The following is a 23,630-nucleotide window of genomic DNA, read 5'->3' as shown; positions in this document are numbered from 1 at the left end:
ACTTGAGCCCAGGAGGAGGTTACAGTGAGCTGTGTTTGTGTCACTGCACTCCAGCCTGGGTGACAGAACAAGACCCTGTCTCAAAAAAAAAAATAAAAAATAAAAAACTTCCAGTTAAAAACAAAACATTTAACAATTGCGTTTTATTACCGGTTCTTTGGGTTCTTTGTAAACCACTAAATAACAGTTATTATTATTATTTTTTTTTTTAGCAGGTATACATACCTAAAAAGTAGGTTAGGTAAAGATGACAGCAGACAAGAGGTCAAAGGGCAACAGAATTTTACAAGTTGTAATGCAAAGGCTGAGTCCCTTGGTAGAATTTTGGGAATGTTCACATACATCTGAAGGTAGAGGGACTGGTGGGGCTAAAACAGGAGAATCGGTTACAAGCCTTTAAAGGTTGCAACTTGAAGCAGACTAGAGGTTTCCCTTCTGCAGAGGTTGACCAGAGGACTGCATCTGAGAACACTGCACGCAGCTGAGGCTGCCTCTGGGGAAAGAGAGTTGGGGGAAATCTTACATTTTATACACAGACTTTTCCCCAGAGGCAGCTTTTCAGACTCTAGGAATCAACCCTGTACCTGCACCCCCATCCCCCATCCAGTCAGGAAATGAGGAACCCCTATCCCCCATCCAGTCAGGAAATGAGGAATCCCTATCCCCCATCCAGTCAGGAAATGAGGAATCCCTATCCCCCATCCAGTTAGGAAATGAGGAATCCCTATCCCCCATCCAGTCAGGAAATGAGGAATCCCTATCCCCCATCCAGTTAGGAAATGAGGAATCCCTATCCCCCATCCAGTTAGGAAATGAGGAATCCCTATCCCCCATCCAGTTAGGAAATGAGGAATCCCTATCCCCCATCCAGTTAGGAAATGAGGAATCCCTATCCCCCATCCAGTTAGGAAATGAGGAATCCCTATCCCCCATCCAGTTAGGAAATGAGGAATCCCTATCCCCCATCCAGTTAGGAAATGAGGAATCCCTATCCCCCATCCAGTTAGGAAATGAGGAATCCCTATCCCCCATCCAGTTAGGAAATGAGGAATCCCTATCCCCCATCCAGTTAGGAAATGAGGAATCCCTATCCCCCATCCAGTTAGGAAATGAGGAATCCCTATCCCCCATCCAGTTAGGAAATGAGGAGGATTCCTCTTTCAGGAAAATGGCCAGTATGAGACGAAAAACCTGCAGATTCTGATAGGTGAGAATTCCTTAACTCTACGTAGAGTCTGGGACCAAGCTCCTTACATACACTCAGATTCTCCAATTGGCTTTTTTTTTGAGATGGAATCTCACAATCTCGGCTCACTGCAACTTCCGCCTCCTGGGTTCAAGCGATTCTCTTGCCTCAGCAACCTGAGTAGCTAGGACTACAGACACGCACTACCACGCCAAGCTAATTTTTGTATTTTTAGTAGAGACGGGGTTTCACCAGGTTGGCCAGGCTGGTCTCAAACTCCTGACCTCAAATGATCTGCCCGCCTTGGCCTCCCAAAGTGGTGGGATTACAGGCATGAGCCACCGCGCCCGGCCTCTTCCATTGGCTTTTTAGTGTTTTCTCTTAAAAATGGGCAGACAAACAAGGGTCACCTCACATTTGAGGAAAGCCCCTGACATAACAGTTATACCAAACAAACTAGCAGGTAGAGAGAAATCTGAAGGACAGAAGAGATAGTATGGGAAGGAGAAAAAAATTTTAAAAGGAAACAATGACATCCTCACATAGATTTTTAAACATTGTCCATGTGGGGTGGCTCATGCCTGTCATCCCAGCACTTTGGGAGGCCGAGGCAGGTGGATCACTTAAGGTCAGGTGTTCAAGATCAGCCTGGCCAACACGGTGAAACCCTGTCTTTATTAAAAAAATAAAATAAAAATTAGTCGGGTGTAGTAGTGCACGTTTGCAATCCCAGCTACTCAGGAGGCTGAGGCAGGAGAATTGCTTGAACCTGGGAGGCAGAAGTTGCAGTGAGCTGAGACTGCACCATTGCACTCCAGCCTGGGCAACAGAGTGAGACTCCATCTCAAAAAAAAAAAAAAAAAATGCATCTGTGAAACAGAGTGCTATGAAAAATGAACAAACAGAAAGACTTCACAAATTAAAAATATAGCAACAGAAATGTTTAAATCCATAAGATAAAACAGAGAACCTCCGAGAAAGCAAAATTTTAAAACACGAAATGGGGGAAAAAAAAATCAAGAAACACGTAAGAAAATTAGAGACTTAATACAAGAAGTCCAATATCTGAAAAACAAGAGTTTAAAAAAAATACGGAATAGATAAAACATTGTAATGGAAAGTATCAAAAAAGTAATACAAGTCAACTTCTCCAAAGTGAAGGTACTAGCTGCCAGCTTTAAAGAGCTGCCCCGTGTCCAGATTCATATGAGAAGACACATCACTGTGAAATTTCAGACTACTGAAAATAAAATAATGATCCTTATAAGCTTCTAATGAACAACAACAACAAAAACAAAAACAAAAACAAAACAGGGAAAGAGGTCATATAATACAAAGGATTGGGAATCAGAACAGAGTGGCTATTTTGGCAGGAATACTTAGACATTAGCAGAGAATGCATGAGAGATACCAAAGATTCTATACTCAGTTAAACCATCAAATGAATGTAAGTGTATGATAAAGACATTTTCAAATAAGTCCAAAAAGTTTTCTCCTATGGGTCCTTACTTAGGAGGCTATGCAAGGATACGCTTCAGGAAAACGAAAGAGTGCACCAAAAAAGAAGACACGAGATTCAGCAAACAGAGAATCAATACAGGAGAGATGTAAAGGAAATTATCAGGACGATGGGAAAGGGAAATAGCAAGTATCAGCAATGCAACAGAGGCCTGGAAAACAAGTGTCCAGAGTGGACTAGTGTCCAGAGGGAAGAATCCATGACATGAACTAGCAAGTTATCGGTGTGTTTCAGTATAGCTAGGAGATTTATTCTTCTGTCAGAGCATGTGAGAACACACTGAAAGCAAACAAACAAAAAAGACAGTCTTTAACGGCATAAGCGAAAAAAATGGGCAAGAAAGGAAATATGATCGTCACGCATTAGGCTCAGCTACGAATACTATTTATACAGTCATAATAAATGTAAATATTAAAAGTGGATTGAACCAAACACTGTGATACAAACATACAAGAACATGGGGAGAGTGTGTGGAGTGGCAATCCAGGGGGAGGAGTCATGACAGCAAAGCAGTCCTTATATTCCATACTCGGAAATCAACAAAACTGAAAAACTAAAAAGCAGCAATATATATAGTATTTTAAAACATGGATGTCAACATTAGAAGAAACAGATAAAGCTGAAAGTAATTATCTCTGAAGAAGGGTGGACTCTGAAATACTGATTTTAAAAACTATGTACCTGTATTGCCTTTGATAAAAAATAAAAATTAAACCCAAAATAAAAATAATTTAATTTTTAGTATGAAGGTCAATACTGATTAGTGAAAACAACTGACATAAAAGGTATAAGTTGGCTACTTTTCTTTCTCTCCCACTAATGGTAATTTACTCTGCTCTCTGATTCCCTTTTCTTGTTTACCTGGGCTTTTTGGTGGGGGGTGCGCCATCACTGAAGAATCCAAAAATCTCGTCTATATCAGAGGCCTGGCTCCCTGTAGAAGCCATCCAGTTTCTAAAATAGATTAAACACCATGGACCACAATTAGATCTGTAAAATATACCATTCAAAATAGCACATACATTGAACAGTTTTAAAAAGCTGTATACCCTTAAAGGTGCTTTGGAGGTACCCCCTACTTAACGGAAATTTGTTAATTAATGCACATTCCAAACAAGGAACTCAATTAAATTAGTCTAAAAGACTATTTGGTGTTCCATACTACCATCTCGCTTCTGTTTCTGAAGGCCTGCCCCCAAGTTCCCACCAAAAACAGTGTCAACTCATGTCAATTACTGGCCCTCACTTTGTAGAACTTAAGAAAAACCAGTTATTCTTCCACAAGATGGGTTTGCGGAAGACTCAGGATAAAAACCACCCACAGATAAGTGTATTAATAGCCCCCAATTATCCATTTACTCTCAGCTGAAGAAATTACTGAGTCAAGAATAGGACAGTCAATACTAATTTGCTGAATGACATTCTCTGTTGTTGGACAATGGTGACCTCGTAGCCAGTAGGACATGTCTCTCTAACTGAACATGAAGTGGACTTAAATCAAGCCACTGTGATAACTGGTAAAGGTTATTATCAAGCAGATGTATGAAAAATGGCCAATTATGTTCGGGTGCTGGAATAACTGGCAAAAGTAAGTAATTACCACAGATTAGAATGAATACTATAAAGTTCTAACTGCTCAAACTTCAGCAAACAAGTTAAATCTAAAGGCTGTGAATTTAAAAATAGCAATAGTATTTTAAATACACACACAATATAGAAGACAACATACTACCACCGTTTGGGATGTTTTAGTACATGCCATTGCCAACACATAGAACTGAATTACTAATAATTACTGGAAGTTTACGGTTTTGTTAGAAAGTCCTTTTCTTTTCTTTTTTTGAGACTGCGTCTTGCTCTGTTGTCCAGGCTCCAGTATGGTGGTGCCATCTTGGCTCACTGCAGTCTCGGCTTCCTGGGCTCAAGCCATCAACCAACCTCAGCCTCTCCAGTACCTGGGACTACAGGCACGTGCTACCACATCTGGTGAAATTTTGTATTGTTTGTAGAGAGGGAGTTTTGCCATGTTGCCCAGCTGGTCTCTAACTCTGGAGTTCAAGTAATCTTCCAGCCTTGGCCTCCCAAAATGTTGGGGTTACAGGCATGAGCCACTGCATCCGGCCCAAAAAAGCCTTTTTCTTTATTAAAACATTAAGTTTCTCAATTAATTTTTTGTGATAAACAGAAGGCTCACTTCCTCACCCCATAGTCCATCACACATAGTGGAATTCTTCTTTAATATCATAATCATAAAGAAAATAGAAACAATAAAATCATAGTAGTGACTTAGAAAGTAGATCATGTTTCTAGTCAAATCTTTTGATTCTGTTGATGAGAAAGCTGGAGCTCAGGAGAAGACGGATGAGTCACTAATCTCAGTAAATCCTGCCTTAACTCAACCATGTGGGTTTTTTCTTTTTCTTTTTTTTGAGACGGAGTTTCGCTCTTGTTGCCCAGTCTGGAATGCAATGGCGCAATCTCGGCTCATTGCAACCTCTGCCTCCCGGCAGTTGCTCCCTTCAAGCGATTCTCCTGCCTCAGCCTCCCAAGTAGCTGGGATTACAGGCATGCGCCACTACGACCGGCTAATTTTGTATTTTTTGTAGAGACGGGGTTTCTCCATCTTCATAAGGCTGGTCTCAAACTCCTGACCTCAGGTGATCTGCCCGCCTCAGCCTCCCAAAGTGCTGGGATTAAAGGCGTGAGCCATCACGCCCAGCCAGGATGTTAGTTAAAAGTATGTATGTTCTTGAAAATAAAGTTAATTAATTAAAAAAAAAAGTTTGTTTCTAGGCTCTACTCCAAAATTACAGAATGAGATTCTCCAGAATCTTCAGAATCTTCCTTCAAACAGGAAACACCTAAATAAGAAGCAAACTTAATTTTTCTACAATGCGACAATTTTGTTAAATATAGGATGCACATGAGGTATACCATCAAGCCATCTTTCCTTAAGTGTAATAACTTATTACAGTCTAATGACTTCCCAGTTTGCTTATACCAATAGCCAGGTTTTAACTGTCCTTAAAATATTTTTATGAAGTTTTAATTCATGTGAATCACTTCCGATTCTAAAAGTTAACGCTCTAGAATGGTGAACTAGGGATAGAATGCGTTTACTTCTTCCACACACACGACAACCCATCCGTTTGGGATATACACAAGGAAAAAACTTAGGTGCTTAAGTTCTTTTCTTAAATATGGTTCTACAAACCCATCATCTAAACAGATTACATCCAAGTAAAAACACTATATTGAGAGAGATGAAAGTAAAATGTAGAGGGAATAACGCTTATTAAGTTTTGAAGATGGATATCTTCAGAATTCAATGCTCAATTCAGTTACTAAACCAGTTTACAAGCTCTTAACTACGTGCTATGGACTACTTATAAACATTAACTCATTAATCTGCATAACACTACGAGGCACTATTGTTACCTTATTTTACAGACGAGAAAACTGAGGCACAGAAAGATCGGGTACGTGGTAGTACCAGTATTCAAACCATGGCAACTCTGCCTCCCAAGTCCAAGTTCTTAACTACACTATTGCCAAACAGGAAATGCTCATTGGAACATTTCAGATTTCAGATTTTTTGGATTAGGGATGCTCAACCGTTAAGTATAATGCAAATATTCCCCAAAAAACCCAGAAATCCAAAACACTTCTTTCTGGTTACAAGCATTTCAGATAAGGAATAATTAACCTGTATTAACTTTTCAGCCTTAAAAAAAAAAAAAAAAAAAAAAACTTAAAGTCCAAAACTATCAACAAAGGAAGTGCCTGCATTCTAGAAAGCAGATTTACCTGAAACAATCCCAAGTAATCCTTAATAGTTGCTTCGTAACTAGGCACTCCATTCATGCAATCTTGGCAGTCAACTACATTCGGAAGCTGGGAAAACTACTTTCTCCAATAGCAAGCACTATTTGTTATATACTTCTCACCACCATTTATCCACCAGAGCCTAGATCTGTCCTACCATTTTCTCCTGGAAATTATGTAAGATCGTTTTTGCTGGATTCTATTTCTGCCAGATGGTCAATTCATGACATCTAGACCTGAATACTAAGCTTTCTGACTTATTTCTTTACACAGTCAACTTTTCTGAAGGTCCATTCCATCTATTACTTTAAAAAATTAAATACAGCCAATCGCTTCTGACTGAGAATGTTTAGGGTCTTATTTAGGTACTGAATGAGACGTAGCTCAGTATGCCTACATTATATCCAATCATATACTCATCCTGTTTTCTAACAGAGAAACATCTTTTCTTTAGCCTAAAGGATGCCTCACATGATACAATCTCACATGTATACCCCAGTGGCATATAAGCATAAACCATACTTTATTCCTTCTAGAGTAGTGTTTTCAGGGAAAAAAAATCAATTTTAGCATGTACCCTAAACAATATGCAGTTCTTGCTAAAGAGTTTCAAAGCTAACTTCCCAATATGCATCAACTAGTTCACACTTTAATTTTTTTTATGTGATCATGGTTTGAGTTTTCATTTTTGTGGGACTTGCTATGTATAGCAAAAGTGGAAAATGTTTTTCTGTCACAAGAAAACAAAAGTCAATGACCTGTGGCAGTGTCTTCATTACCTTAATCACTGCTAAGCCACTGAGAAATCCTTCAAGGCCAATAGAGTACAGCAAAATAAAAGTCAGATACTTGGTAAAAGCTGAGAAAAGTAACAGCAACCTCATTAATGGAAATGTTAAGGCTGAAGTCTTCATATGAGACAGAACACTTGTACTCTGAAACCTGTCAGCTTGGCAGGAAATATAATGCTTCTATCTCTGGTGGATGAAAAAGGGAAAAGGGCGAGTGTTCTAGAAAAAATCCAGAAGAAACATAGTAAAGGGACAAGAGAAAAGGAACTGGTTATCCAAATGAAATTAAGTTTGCACACAGCAGAGGACCTGTGGACTTGAAAACATCAAAGAATCCCAGCAGCTCTCGTTTTCATAGCATCTTGGTGCTAAAAAGATAGCAAGCTCTAGGCTTCCCCTCACTTGAGAATCAGAGTGAGGTCTCCCAGCCCGCCTTCCTCATTCTGAGCTATGTTTCTCCTGTATGTCCAGTGCATAGTCCTCAACTCAAACAAGTGACATGCCAGAAGGAGCTCAGAGTAATACACTTGGGTACATTAGCAGACAAAATAAATCAAATGGAGAGAGAAATTCTAATGTTTTAAAAAGTATTTTTGCCTGGAAATAAAAGATATACAATTACCAGCTTGAGAAAGTGGTACGTTTCTTGCTGTAAAAGGATCAGAAAGCTTCCTCCACTGCTTTTTAAAAAATAAAAGTGACTGGAATAAAGAACGGTTTATTTCTCTAGCATAAACATAGCAAAGGGGTGACTGGAATAAAGAATGGTTTATTTCTCTAGCATAAACATAGCAAAGGGTTAACTTCATTTCTTAAGGGAAAAGAGTCATCCTCTGACTTGAGAAGAAACCAAACCTTTCTAATTGTGGCTTTTGGACTAATTCCAACGCATCTGGGTTTTTAGCAACGATCAGATTTGGGAGGCAGGGAAAGACGCCCGGTGTAAAGTACTACTAAAGAGTTCTCAACAACAAGCTTGTCAGGAGTGAGCACATTAAATAAAATCCTAAAGACTTGGCTTGGGTAGTTGATGAATTCAGTTCCATATGTAGACTGCAGACTTTCCCATCAGTGGATAAAGCAAACTCACTGTTTCCTCCATCTCAGCACACAGAGAGACACGAATCATGTCTAGCTGTGCCAAGATCTGATTCCTCTGTGGATCCCAGACTTGAAATATTTCCACTATCTATGGTGAACTTGATTGGCTCTTACTTTTATCCCTTAGCATGGCTGAGACCTTCTACCTTCTGTAGAAGGTAGATACAGATAAGATCTGTATCGCACTCATTTCCTGAACATGTGCCTTAACGGAGTCACTGAGGAAATGCCAGACTGATGCCACTTATTCTTGCCATTTCACCAGCAAACAATGACCCCCTATCTGAACAATGTAAGGAGAAAGACCTCACCAGAGGTAAGGTTTCTGAAAGACCTTAAGGATTGAGAAGAATAACCCCAAGGCACGGTGGCTCACGCCTGTAATCCCAGCACTTTTGGAGGCCGAGGTGTGTGGATCATGAGGTCAGGAGTTCGAAACTGGCCTGGACAAGATGGTGAAATCCCGTCTCTACTAAAAATACAAAAATTAGGCGGGTGGGGTGGCGGGCGCCTGTAATCCCAGCTACTCAAGAGGCTGAGGCAGAAAAAGCGCTTCAACCCGGGAGGCAGAGGTTGCAGGTAGCCGAGATCGCGCCATTGCACCCCAGCGTGGGCGGCAGAGCGAGACACTGTCTCAGAAAAACAAACAAACAAACAAAAGAGCTCAGATGTTGCTTGTTATTTTCTATTATAAAGCCAAAGTAACGCATATGTATAGGGAACAAAAGTGTTTCAAGAAGAAATAATGAACAAATTAAAACCTAATTTGAATTATAAGTTGGTGACTGGAGGTGATGATTTTACCGTGCAAAGAATGACAACTTCTTTCTTTGTCACTACTTTTCCTCCTGTGCAGCTTCTGAGAAGGTATATCCTGAAAATAATGACACCTGTTGCTAAGGAAGGAGACTTTAAAAATATCAGATATTTCCCATAAATCAAGTAGTATGATCATACAAACAATTCCATCACAAATGGCATAGGTTATTCATTAAAAATGAAACTGAATAACTCTTTAAGGGCAAGATAACTCTTTAAGGATTCTAGTGAGTCCTTAACAATTGAATTTCTACTACGAAAATAGCATGGGTTACCCATGGGAAATAACCCTCAGTAGCTTAGTTTTATGTCAACAGAGTAAACACAATATACTGTGTACAAATGCAGATTCTTCCAAGTCTGGGGCATTCCAGAAGATGTCATCATTATAAAGGATATTCTCTATGAGTTAAAATTTGAGGCTGGGCACAGGTGGCTCATGCCTGTAATCCCAGCACTTTGGGAGGCCAAGGCAGGTGGATCAAGAGGTCAGGAGTTCAAGACCAGCCTGGCCAAGATGGTGAAACTCCATCTCTACTAAAAACACAAAAAATTAGCCGGGTGTGGTGGTGGGCACCTGTCATCCCAGCTACTCAGGAGACTGAGGCAGAGAATTGCTTGAATCCAGGAGGCGGAGGTTGCAGTGAGCCAAGATCATGCCATTGCACTCCAGCCTGGGCAACAGAATGAGACGGTCTCAAAACAAAAACAAACAAACAAACAAACAAACAAACAAATTGACAAGTCTTAATAAAGGGGAGATTTCTCTTATAAAAACTAAAATGGGCCGGGCCTGGCAGCTCACGCCTGTAATCCCAGCACTTTGGGAGGCTGAGGCAGGAGGATCACTTCAGCTCAGGAGTTTGAGACCAGCCTGGCCAACATGGCAAAGCCCCATCTCCACACAAAATATAAAAATTAGCCAGGTGTGGTGGCACACACCTGTAATCCCAGCTACTTAAGAGGGAGGCTGAGGCAGGAGAACTGCTTGAACCCAGGAGGCAGAGGTTGTAGTGATCTGAGATCGTGCCACTGCACTCCAGCCTAGGTGACAAAGCGAGATCCTGTCTCAAAATAAATAAATAAGTAAATAAAAATAAAAATGTTTAGTAAATATATTCCACTTAATTTTCACCCCTTTTCACTTCCTTGAGGATTTCCAACTTAAATAGAGCTAAAAATTAAAAAAGAGTTTTTTGGCTGGGCGCAGTGGCTCACGCCTATAATCCCAGCACTTTGGGAGGCTCAGGCAGGTAGAATGCTTGAGCTGAGAAGTTCAAGACCAGCCTGAGCAACATGGTGAAACCCCATGTGTACCAAAAATACAAAAATTAGCCTTGTGTGGTAGCGCATGCCTACAGTGCCAGCTACGCAGGAGGCTGAGTTGGGAGGATCACTGGAGCCTGGGAAGTCAAGGCTGCAGTGAACCATGATCATGCCGCTGCACTCCAGCCTGGTGACAAAGTGAGAACTCATCTCAAAAATAAATAAATAACAGATTTTGAAAATTAAAAAATTTTACCATTAAAAACCCTCAAGCGTAACTGACTGTAGTGATTAAGTGAATTCACTTGGCTACACCAGGTGAAATATCTTGGAGGTCCCCAGGTTGCGAGCATGGAATCCAAAACCCATCCATAGCAAAACCAAGAACAGGAGGATAAGAAAGATATGAAGTAGATCTGTGTTACAGTTATTCGTAGAATTAAAAGGAAAATAAATATGTTACAACATGAAGAGGTACAAAAAAAATCAAGTTCACTTTATTCATCATTACACAATTACTTTCGAGTTTACATTCAAGTGTACAATATTTTAGACAGACAGGAAGGATTAAAAATAATTGAATATACACCCATCATAGGTTTAGTTATATATAAAACCCAGTTATCAGAGTACGAACTAAAGAGAGATTTAAGAATAAGCTTGTGGCTGGACACAGTGGCTCACGCCACCTAGCACTTTGGGAGGCCAAGGCAGGTGGATCATCTGAGGTCAGGAGTTCAAGACCAGCCTGGCCAACATGGCGAAACCCCATCTCTACCAACAATACAAAAATTAGCTATGCATGGTGATGGGCGCCTGTAGTCCCAGCTCTTCAGGAGGCTGAGGCAGGAGAATCGCTTGAACCCGGGGGACAGAGGCTGCAGTGAGATGAGATCACGCCACTGCCCTCCAGCATGGTTGACAGAGCAAGACTCAGTTTCAAAAAAAAAAAAAGAGGCTTGTTTTGTTTCAGAGCATTCAATTTCTCTCTTTTAATTTATCATTCAACAGTTAATAAATTTACGTCTACTAAATGCTAGGTGTTTTGTTGTTGTTGTTGTTGTTGTTTTGTTTTGTTTTTTTTGGACAGGGTCTCACGGTTGCCCAGGCACGATCATGGCTCACTGCAGCCTCGACCACCAGGCTTGGTGATCCTCCCACCTCAGTCTCTCAGGTAGCTGGGACTACAGGCACACACCACTGTGTCTGGCTAAATTTTTGTAGATACAGGGTTTCATCATGTTGCCCAGATTGGTCTTGAACTCCCAGGCTCAAGTGATCCGCCTGCCTCAGCCCTCCCAAAGTGCTACAGTTACAGGTGTGAGCCACTGCACCTGGCCAATGCTAGGTTCTTGACCTTCCTATTTAAAATGGCAACAGAACTGGAGGCCAAAAGAGGCAGTTGCATTTCCTTTTGAAGAAAAAGAGAGCAGACTAGTAGATTTGGGGGTGATCTACATGCACTCCTGCCTGGGGGAAGGAGAGAAAAGGCCTGTTAAATTTCTCAAGGGCCTTTCTAATTCACAAAGATATGAACTTGTACCACGTTCCTTTTTGGCTATGAGAAGAATGTGGACTATTTTTTGCCTCAGAAAGTCAAAGATCCATGCTTCTGAACATTTTCTTTAGTAATCTTCTTTTTTTTTTTTTTTTTTTTTGAGACAGAGTCTCACTCTGTCACCCAGGCTGGAGTGCAGTGGTGCAATCTCAGCTCACTGCAACCTCTGTCTCCTGGGTTCAAGCAATTCTCCTGCCTCAGCCTCCCAAATAGTTAGGATTAAAGGTGCCCACCACCACACCCAGCTAATTTTTGTATTTTTAGTAGAGACAGGGTTTCACCATGTTGGCCAGGCTGGTCTCGAACTCCTGACCTCAAATGATCTGCCCGCCTTGGCCTCTCAAAGTGCTGGGATTACATGTCTTTAGTAATCTGACTTCACTCCAGCCTCATGGAAAACGAAGCTGGAAACAATGAACAGCAACTCACAGAAGAGGATTCAAACTGACCAACCATGACAAATTGGGAAAGGAATCAATCTGAAGCTTAAGAAACTACAAAACGATACTCTACTTATCAAAAATAAAATTCAGAAACAACATGGGAAAGGATTAGCTGCGGGCAAGTATTACTGGAACAACTCTAGCGATCTCACGGGAGAAACTGGGTGTGGCTCTTTATAAAAAGTATTGTGCATCTGAAACAAAGACAGTGCTGATGATCTACACCCACAGAATACACGTGATGTACACACAACTTGGGCAATATTCTACTATAGTGGGCATTGATTATGGCCTTATGAAAGTAGTGTGCCATATTTAAGATTGGAAACTTAGGGAACAAATGGAAAATTTCACTGCGTCAAAGAACAGAAAATGTGGATTGCTAAATAAAAAATTGAAAAGGATTTGGTGCTACTGAGCTCAAAAGAAAGAAGGGACCTGAGAAAAGCTGCTCTTAAAGGGCAGTTCTCCCTAAGCCCGCAATCGCTGCCTCTCTTAAGATGCCAAGTGCACTTGGCATCTTTGCCATCCTCTGCTGCAACGAAGAGCCTTTTGGCTTCTAATCTAGAGATCTAGAAATTGGAATGGCAAAAGTCTTCAGTTTTTATGCACATAAAAGAGATCTTGTTTGCTCAGCTGCCCTGTGAACTGAAATTAAGGAACGTTTGCATTATTTTGGAATTACCTAATTTGAGTTAAGACATGAGTCTGGGTGTTTATAGGTTACCATCTGCAGAACATTCATGGGATGGGAGTTCTCTGCCTAATTATTCACTTGTTTTGGTTTATGAGCTTTTTGAAAATGACTGAGGAGAAACACATTCCTAGAAAGCCAAGATATTCTCACATTCCCTCCCTCCAGCCCCACTGGCCTCTTCACTGTTCCTCAAACAGGCCTGGTACACCCGACCTTGGGGTTTTCCTTTGTATAGATCGTTCCTTCTGCCTGGAATGCTCTTTCTCCATGTATCTGCACAGGTTTCCATGCCTTTACTCAGACTGTACCTTCTCAATGACGCTACTCTAACCATCCTATTTAAAATTATACCCCCCACCATGTTAGCTGTTCTACTTTTTATTTCATAGTACACAGCACCCTCTAACATACCAATTATTTATTAGCAGTATGACTCTACAAATTTTTTTTTTTTTTTTGAGACAGGGTCTCGCTCTGTCACCCAGGCTGGAACGTGGTGGCATGATCATGGCTCACTGTAGCCTTGACCTCCACGGGGCTCAAGCAATCCTCCCATCTTCGTCTCCCAGTGCTACAGGTACATGCCACCATATCCGGCTAATTTCTTTGTATTTTGTAGAGATGGGGTTTTGTCATGTTGCTCAGGCTGGTCTCAAACACCTGGGCTCAAGCAATCTGCCGGCCTCAGTCTCCCAAATTGCTGGGATTAGAGGCGAGAGTCACTGGACCTGGCCCAAATTATATTTATTGTTATCTGCCTCCTCCACTGGAATGTAAGTCCCCCAAAGACAGGGACCCTTTGCCTGTTTAGTTTATGGATGTAGTCCAAGAGTACAGAACAGTGCCTGGAACACGGTGGGCATTCAGATATTTATTTCACAAACTAACTCAAACAAAAGAACACCCTGTCACTGCTTTTAATAAGGACCATAAAAAGCCATTTAGCTTTTAAATGGAACAAATGGGAAAGCTGTATACACAAATAAATCAATATTCAGACTATCATGTTTTAGATATGCCAGTGGTACTAGCAGTGAATGTAATCTGATCCTAGACGGCAGAAGAAAACTTCAACTTAAGGTTCCAAGACCATTGTTTGGCACCCGAACATTTTATATATAAACAACTTTATAACTCAAGTCTCTGATGTCTACATTGTAAACTGATTTTTAAGGGTTGATTCTTAGGGGAAGAACTATTTCTGGCAAATGATTCAAGGGCATCAGTATTTCAAGCTAAGAAAGCAGTTTCTCTTATTTTACATATTAAATCCATCTAAAATACAACTAGAGAAAAAAGAAAAGCTTATGTAGCAGCAAAAGAGATTTTTCTTTTTTTTTTTTGAGATGGAGTCTTGCTCTGTCGCCCAGGCTGCAGTGCAGTGGCGCGATCTCAGGTCACTGCAAGCTCCGCCTCCCAGATTGACGCCGCCATTCTCCTGCCTCAGCCTCCCAAGCAGCTGGGACTACAGGCGCCCGCCACCACGCCCGGCTAATTTTTTGTATTTTTAGTAGAGATGGTGTTTCACTGTGTGAGCCAGGATGGTCTCGATCTCCTGACCTCGTGATCCGCCTGCCTCGGCCTCCCAAAGTGCTGAGATTACAGGTATGAGCCACTGTGCCTGGCCCCAGCAAAAGAGATTTCAGAACACAAATTGGGTTAAGTCCTGTTTTAAAATCATTCCATGGCTTCTCACTGTGTTTAATAACATTATACTCCTCATCGTGGCATGATCCAGTGTCCGCCATCCACACAACATCCATCCAGCCCCCTCCCTCACTCGCTGGGCTCTTGAGGTGCACAGGCCTCTGTCAACTGCTTGAACACCCCCCCGTCCCCTGCCCCACCTCAAGTTCCTGGCTACAGACTTTCCTCAGAGCGATGTTCTGCAAGGGCCTCCCCACACCCTCCTCCTTGGCATCTCAATTTAAATGTTACCATCTGTAGCCTGGTTTTCCACTCCCTTTATCCCAAGTTCTTCATTTATACTTCAGTTCCTAGTTTGTGTCTCTCAGTACTTGCAGTTATTGGCCTCTCCCACAAGAATAAAAGCCCTTCTAGGGCGAGTACAGTGTCTAATTTATTTATCAACTTATCCCCATCCCATAGCATAGTTCTTGTTATAAAGTGTGTATATAGTACAGAAAATGTTCAAATATTTGCTGATCGATTGAGTGTGTATCTACCATTAATTAAAGTCCAAGGGATCAATTGATATTTCTAATTTTCTGAGCTGCAAAAATTAGGATGAATGGGAAGGCTGTAGTATTTTCTGTCATCCAAACAAATACGTTCCATGCTGACATCCACCACTCACCTGTTTAAAGCTGTTCATCCCTACACATAAAGATTCTCACCTGCTCTGGAGGAGTCTTCTTCATCTTTTAGATTTTTCCTTCCTAACAACAAGAAATTAGGATCACATAGTACTTCTGCCAAAAGTCTATAGACTTGCTTCATAAAACAAAGCTGCATGCACTTTTCTCCCAGTCCACATCCATTTGTAGTTCTCCTATGGCCTGGTCACGATTACATTCTGTATATGCTTGTAGAATTTTAAAATGCTAGGAACTGAATTCGCCACAGGTTGCTACATTTTCACGTTCAAATATCTGTTAAACATCAAGCACTGTGCTAAGAATATTAGTATTGCCGCCTCCAGTTCTCCTCCATCAAACACTACATGGCACTGACACTAAGCCAGGCACTTTCTGTACTTCACACATATTCGCTCTTCTGTGAAGTAGAAGCTATTGTCATCTCATTTCATAAATGGTATAGACAGTGAAACAGAAGCACACAGATGGTAAGCAGCTTGTTAAAAGTCACACAACTATTACACATTAGACATGGAGTCAGTGTCCATGATGTTAAGACACAAAACAATACCATCTCGCAAAACTGAACAAGCCGTGGGCCTCACCCTTAGCAAATCTACACCTTTGGAGAAAGAAACTATAAACAAATCTTTACGACATGTTTGTGCCAAGTTTAACATGCCTGGATGAGGTACCAAGGAGATGAGCACTTGTGCTTGAGGAAAATCAAGGAAAGTTTTATGGGAGATAAACACCCTTCTGGCAAAATTCAATGAAATTGTTCGTATTCATCCTCCTCTGCCTCCTGAAACTGAAGTCTATCTCGCCTTTTCCTGGTTTCCCTCCCTCCCCTCTAGTGGGAGGTCTTCCCTGTTTCCTAAATGTTGAGGATCCACAGGGCTCTCTGGTCTATTCCCTTTACACACTCCCTTCCCTTCCCACCCCATTCACCCCTAGACCTTAAAATACCAACTAAACACTAAGGGCTCCCAAAATGCTACCTTCAGTTCAGATCTTGGTGGTGCTTCAGGCCCAGGAGATACCCACTCAAGTTTCAGTCAGGCAGCCCTTCAACACTGAGAGGTACTTTCAGATTGTACTTCAAACTTAGAAGCCAAAAAACAATTCAACAACCTGCTCCTTATCCTAAGTTAATCAGATTTCTGAATAGTAGAAATAAGCTATGTGATAATACTTACAGGCCATTATTTCTTTCTGTTTTAAGCACCAACATATGTATTTACTGATTTTGAAAAAACTGTCATATACTTCAGAATAACGTATTTGGATCATTTCCAAACGAGAGAATATGAATCAAAGGGAATCCAGGGAAGAAAGTAAATCTGTAACCTTAAACTAGCATGATATTCTTTTTAGGATATTTTTTTCCTAATAAAAATTAACCGAAAATAATAATAAATAATAATTATTATTATATTATAATATTATTATATTATATATTATATTATATGATATGTTATGGCAGTGATATATTATATGATATATAATATATTATATTATAATATATTATAATATTATAATAATATAATATAATAATAATATTATTATTATTATTTTCAGTTAATTATTATTATTATTATTTTTGAGACAGAGTCTTACACTGTCACCCAGGCTGGAGTGCAGTGGCTTGATCTCAACTCACTTGATCTCAACTCCCAGGTTCAAGCTATTCTCCTGCCTCAGGCTCCCAAGTAGCTGGGACTACAGGCCCACGCCACCATGTCTGGCTAATTTTTGTATTTTTAGTAGAGACGGGGTTTCACTATGTTGGCCAGGCTGGTCTCAAACTCCTGGCCTCAAATGATCCACCTGCCTTGGCCTCCCAAAGTGGTGGGATTACAGGTGTGAGCCACTGCGCCCGGTCTACTATTCCCTTTGATCTGAAGATGAACTGAGAGCTGAAAAGCACTGTTTAGATCTGAAATAAGAATCTGAAAACTCTTAAAAAAAAAAAAAAAAAAAAAAAAACCAAGCTCAGCCAAGCATCAGTCTTAAAAAAAAAAGTAAGCCGGGCATGGTGGCTCACCGCCTGTAATCCCAACACTTTGGGAGGCCGAGGCAGGTGGATCATGAGGTCAGGAGATCGAGACCATCCTGGCCAACATGGTAAAACTCCGTCTCTACTAAAAATACAAAAATTAGCTGAGTGTGGTGGCACGTGCCTGTAGTCCCAGCTACTCAGGAGGCTGAGGCAGGAGAATTGCTTGAACCTGGGAGGCAGAGATGGCAGTGAGCCGAGAGCACGCCACTGCACTCCAGCCTGGGTGACGGAGCAAGACTCCATCTCAAAAAAAAAAAAAAAAGAAAAAAAGAAAAAAAGTGGCCAGTGAAAACAATTGAAGGTATTTAAAAAAAAAAAAAAAAAAGAGAGAGAGAGAGAGACGGGGGAGAGAGAAAACAGAAAACAGCCTAGGGAGACTAAAAACATACTTTCATAAGGAAGTGAACGTGGTCAGTGGAAGACCAAGGAGGACTCTCAGAGAGCAACCAGAAAGCTGGGCAGCCGGGGCTCAAAGGAGGTAGATGGACACTTCATTCAGGATAAAGAGAGCATCTTTCCCCCAGACTTGAAAGTAACAGATCACTGCAGGAAATACGCAGAAAGAGCAAAATGAAGCCCCCTTCCTCCAATGTGGAGCTAACCACTGCTGACATTAGGGTTTATGTGGAGAAAAGCAGTTTTTAAGAGGAACTCTCGGAGTAAGTCTGAGTATCCTGGGTTCATGTTCATATCAATTCTAAAAACGTCATTCATTAGTTTGCCCCTGCTTTTACACCATAAATCTTCGTACATATAAGCCCCTCCTTTAAAACAAAATTCTTCCTTCAATGTCTTATTAAAATTAACTTTTAAAAAACTCAAGCTGCTTGAGTTTTTTTTTTAGTTAATTTTAATAAGTCCAGTAGTGCATGTTTTCTGCAGTAGAGGAAAGAAAGAAGCAGTCTATTTCTAGTGGCTGGGGGCAGGGAGGCACTGGGGACCAGCAGGAACCTAGAAGAGTCAGCAGAGGGTAGACACTTCCCAGCCCCACGGACAAGACTCCTGCGGAATCTGTAAAACTGCAGTGAAGTACTAAGTTCTGGCAACAGCTCTCAAACCTGCTCCTTAGCAAGAGAGCTAAAAAGAGAGTGTTTCTTACGCACTGTTAATGTGACTCTTAAGGCATATCAACAATAGGGAGAACTTGTCTCTACAAAAATAAAAAATTAGCCAGGTGTGGTGGCACATGCCTATGGTCCCAGCTACTTGGGAGGCTGAGGTGGGAGGATCGCTTGAACCCAGGAGGTCGAGGCTGCAGTGAGTCATGATCATACCCCCTCCAGTTTGGGTATCAGAGAAAGACCCTTTCTCAAAAAAAAAAAAAAAAAAAAAAAAAAAAAGATAAGTAAGAGCTGAAGGATAAGCTTCCAAAAATAAACAATGAAAACAAGAAATTCATGCTTTTCCTTATGTGATATTACTGTGCTGCATTCCATGACACTAAGAATATAAAACATAACTTCCGTCCTTAAGTGTTTACCTCTTAATCTTTCTCCAAGGACCCTATTAAAATGACAACAGAGGAGTTTTTCTTTTTTCAAGGTATAAAACCAAGAATGTGAGGTGCAGGAGAGAAGCATTCAAGTTTTCAATGAATTTTTGGAGATGGAAAGCAAGTTTTAAATGCAGACCTGAAAATGTGGATTGGCATAAAGTCTGTTTAACTAATGCGCAAAGCGTCTTCCTCATCCCCTGCTAAGCCAGAGCACTATCTATTTTCATCTACTTTCTCCACCTCCATCCAGAGGTTTAGAGAAAAACGAACTGAAATCTGAAATGGGTCTGGAGTGAAATACATCAGCAGGAGCAATGAAGAACTGAAAACACAGATTATGTCAACAGATGCATACTAAAAGGTTATCCAAGCCCCCATCCTTGTCCCAGCAACCAATGCGCTGTCAGTTAAAGAAACATTAGCAAACATACACATTTGTACAAACATATATACAAAACCCATGTATACCAGTCACCCTCCAGTGATGCCCACCACCCAACAAGACTCATGCTGGGAACTTAAAATAACAAAAACCAAAAATGAACAGTCAGAATCATTCGGCATTCGAAGAAATCCCACAATAAAATAAGTCATTTATTCCTTAAATTATCAAGCATCTATTCATCGCCAGGCACTGTTTCAGAGGTTGGAATTGTAGAGGCAAACAAAAAAAAACAAAATCCCTGCCCTCATAGAATGTTTTAGTGGTGAGGGAGAGAAGTAAATAAATACGTGGGATGCTAAATGGTGGGAAATGCTTCTGGAGAGAAACAAAGCAGGGAAGTGAGATGGGGGTCTGAACTTCTCAATCCAGCGCTCTCCTCACTAAGGTGACATTTAAGCAAAGACTTGTGGATTCATCCAAAGTGAGGTGTGGGAGCAAGTCACTGGCTATCTGAGGGAAGACACATCCAGACAGAGGCACAGGTGCAAAGGCCCACATCACCTGGAGGAAATGGAGCCCATGCAGAGAGGAAGAAAACTAAAACACTACAATGGGCCCTCTGAGCCCATCATATCCACATAACAAGAATCGATATTACAAAAAGGTATCAAAGAAAAATTAAAGATTGAGGGAAGAATCACAAAAATAGTGTAAGAAAACATCCCGGAACTAGAGAACATGTATTTCCAGAACCAAATCTGTCTGTGAGAAGCCAGCACAACAGCTGAGTAAAGACCCACAGTCTGGTGTTAATACACATCATGAAACTGCAGAACACCAGAGACAGAGAATATCCTCAAAGCTTCCAGAAGGGGAGAAAACAAACAAAATAAGGTCACATAAGAAGGATTTGAATCGCCATGTCTCTAGAGCAATTACAGATGCCTTCAACACTCTGAGAGAACCTTATTTCCAATCTAGAATTATGTATCTGCCAAACTATCAAACAAGTGTGTGGGCCAAACAAAGTCATTCAAATACTTCTTAGAAATAACTGCAGTATGTGCTTTTAAAAAATAAAGACATAAGCCCAGAAAGAGGAAGACATGGTTCCTGCACAGAAAGGGCAGGTCCAGGAGGACCCCAGGGCAGCAGTTCTTGAGAGCAACAGTAAAGGCAGGAGGACGACGAGGAGGCGGCGAAGGAGGAGGAGGAGGAGAAGGAGGAGAAAGAGGAGGAGGAGGAGGAAGAGGAGGAGGAGGAGGAGGAGGCGGCGGCAGCGGCGGCAGAGCTCCAATAAACAGGTGATATATTTGAGCTCACAAAAAAAGTTACTGACAAGAATGTGACAAATATATTGGAGCATTTGGGAAAAAATTAACAGTAGATACATGAAACACACAGGTGAAGGCCAACCTACACACCAGGAGGAACACACTGTCACTGATCATCCAGCTCAACAGTGAACAGTATTTGACAGAGGTGTAAGTACATAAAAGCTACCTGTTTTAGCAAAAAATTACAATAGAACTGTATTAGGGGATAGAGGGCTGGAAAAACAGGAAAGTGGTGGGATGCAAGAGCTAAATACTAATCTATTGCTACAAGAAATCAACAGGCCAAACATGAGGGGAAAACCAAGAAAGAATAACAAACCAACTATTTAGCAACAAGAAGACACAGCAGACTCTCAAAAAGAGTCATTTTGTTCAACATCGTTTTTTCATAACATTGATGAGAAAATAAGTGATTCCTGGCTGAGGTCACCCATCTGTGTGGAGCTGGCACATTCTCCCCACGTCTGTGTGGGTTTTCTCCAGGTATTCTGCTTTCCTCCCACGTCTCGAAGATGTGCCTACTAGGTTAACTGGTGTGTCTACATGGTCCCTGTGTGTGTGGGGGTGTGGGTGTGTGTGTGTGTGTGTGTGTGTACATGCGCACCCTATGGGATAGATGGCGTCCTGTCCAGGGCTGGCTCCTGCCTTGTGCCCTGAGCTGCCGGTATAGGCTCCAGTCACCTGTGAGCCTGAGCTGGAAAATGCATGAATGAATACAAATTACCGGCAAATAAAAATCTGCAAAGTTTATGGTAATCATCCAAATGCACAACAATAACCAATGTGGCACAAAAGCTCTCAGTGGGCCTGCCCTATTGGTGATGGATTGTTTTGGAACTGAGCATGGTGGTAGGAAATGCTTCTGACAATTTTCACTTTGCACACATTTATTCCTCGATTTAACCCACCACCACTATGATTGCAGTAAGTCACTGACTCACCAAAAAGTGGGTGAAAATCTTCCTTGTTTCAGTGTTTCCTACTAGAAATGCTTTGGTTTTTATTTAGAAGTTGGGTATGTTTTTGTGACCAGAAAAACGCCATAGAAACCATATGGTAAAAGTGGTTTTGTTATATGGTGTTTCAAGAATACTGATGATGTTGATAACTTACTGTAAAGACAGAGGAAAAGAGGAAAACAACTGAGTGGTTGCCTCTAAAGAATGGAACTATGAGGTAGGGAGGGCAGAGAAACGGTTTTTGTTTTGTTGGTTTTTTTTTTTGGTGACGGAGTCTCGCTCTGTTGCCCAGGCTGGAGTGCAATGGTGCAACCTTGGCTCACTCCATCTCTCCAGTTCAAGCGATTCTCCTACCTCAGCCTCCCAAGTAGCTGGGATTACAAGCACACGCCACCACGCTCAGCTAATTTTAGTATTTTTAGTAGAGATTGGGTTTCACCATGTTGGCCAGGCTGGTCTCGAACTCCTGACCTCAGGCAATCCACCAACCTCAGCCTCCCAAAGTGCTGGGATTACAGGTGCACCCAGCCTGAGAAACTGTTTTTTAAATATAAATCTTTTATTACTATTTGACTTTTAAACCATATTACACAAATTACTTTTTCTCTTTCTTTGAGACGGGTCTGTCTCTGTCACCCAGGCTGGAGTGTAGTACTGCAATCACGGTTCACTGAAGCTGCAGCCTTGACTTCCTGGGCTTAAGTGATCCTCCCACCTTAGCCTCAAGGGTAGTTAGGACCACAGGTGCGTCACCATGCCCAGCTAATTTTGTGATTTTCTGTAGAGACGAGGTCTTGCTATGTTGCCCAGGCGATCTCAAACTCCTAGGCTCAAAAGATCCTCCCCGCTAGGCCTCCCAAAGTGCTGGGATTAAGGTGTGAGCCACACACCCTGCCCCCACTGAACAAATCTTTTTTTTTCTTTTTTTTTGAGTCGGAGTCTCACACTTTCACCCAGGCTGGAATGCAGTGGCACGACCTCGGCTCACTGCAACCTCTGCCTCTCGGGTTCACGCCATTCTCCTGCCTCAGCCTCCCAAGTAGCTAGGACTACAGGCGCCCACCACCATCCCCGTCTATTTGTATTTTTAGTAGAGACAGGGTTTCACCGTGTTAGCCAGGATGGTCTTGATCTCCTGACCTCGTGATCCGCCCACCTCGGCCTCCCAAAGTGCTAGGATTACAGGCGTGAGCCACCGCGCCCGGCCGGAAATCTTAAAGTATATTCCAACACCACTCAATGAAGTAACTCCAAATATAAACATTAGCTCAGTGGTGAAAAGTTAAATTCTGGGGACAAGAGCAGAATTCGGTTTCTTAGTATCAATACTAAATGTGTTCAAGATAAATCTGAAATAAATCCCACTGATTGGGGCTGAAAGTACTTACGTATCAGTGGAAAATCTTCACAGACTAGAAACAGAGTTGCAAAGATCTTTTAAATGACAAAAAAACTGAAGCCCAAATTATTTGTTCAAGTTCGCAGTGGCTGAACTGGGACTAGTCCCACATCTCCTGGCTCCCAATGACTGCACTTTCCAGGGCACCTCCCGAGAGTTCCTGCTAATTGCGTCCTTTAATCTCTATAAAACCATAAAACAATGTCCAAGTACTTCCTGCTTTTCAAGGAAATGGAATCGCTGGTTAATCTGCAACTAGCAAATCAGTTTGAGGAGGCGTAACTTAAATTTCATGCCACTGATTAACCTTAAATTTATGATAAACGCAAGTTCCTTTATTAGTCAGTCCTTCTTTATACTTGTGAAATACTAATGCAGCCTTTTTGTTCCGGAATAGACTAGGAAATATCTTTAAAAGGAAACTATCAAGTTCTTCATATGGTTATTTTGGGGGGCACATATTATGATAT

General features: G+C 41.4%; 1 protein-coding gene across 7 annotated transcripts in view; it reads right to left on the bottom strand.

The window, feature by feature from the left end:
• LOC105476243 (family with sequence similarity 118 member B) overlaps nucleotides 1-23,630 on the bottom strand; it is a 51,200-nt gene that overhangs the window by 24,850 nt on the left and 2,720 nt on the right. For 2 of the 7 annotated variants that reach the window (XM_011731977.2, XM_011731981.2), the window contains exon 2: nucleotides 3,567-3,659. In XM_011731977.2, coding sequence (XP_011730279.1) covers nucleotides 3,567-3,652 — 86 coding nt within the window. In that variant the 5' untranslated portion in view covers nucleotides 3,653-3,659. The other 5 variants (XM_011731978.3, XM_011731980.3, XM_011731979.2 and 2 more) reach the window with 5 other exon arrangements.

This window comes from Macaca nemestrina, chromosome 12, assembly GCF_043159975.1.
Source record: "Macaca nemestrina isolate mMacNem1 chromosome 12, mMacNem.hap1, whole genome shotgun sequence".
NCBI lineage: Eukaryota > Metazoa > Chordata > Mammalia > Primates > Cercopithecidae > Macaca > Macaca nemestrina.
This window is presented reverse-complemented; position numbering and strand designations above follow the sequence as displayed.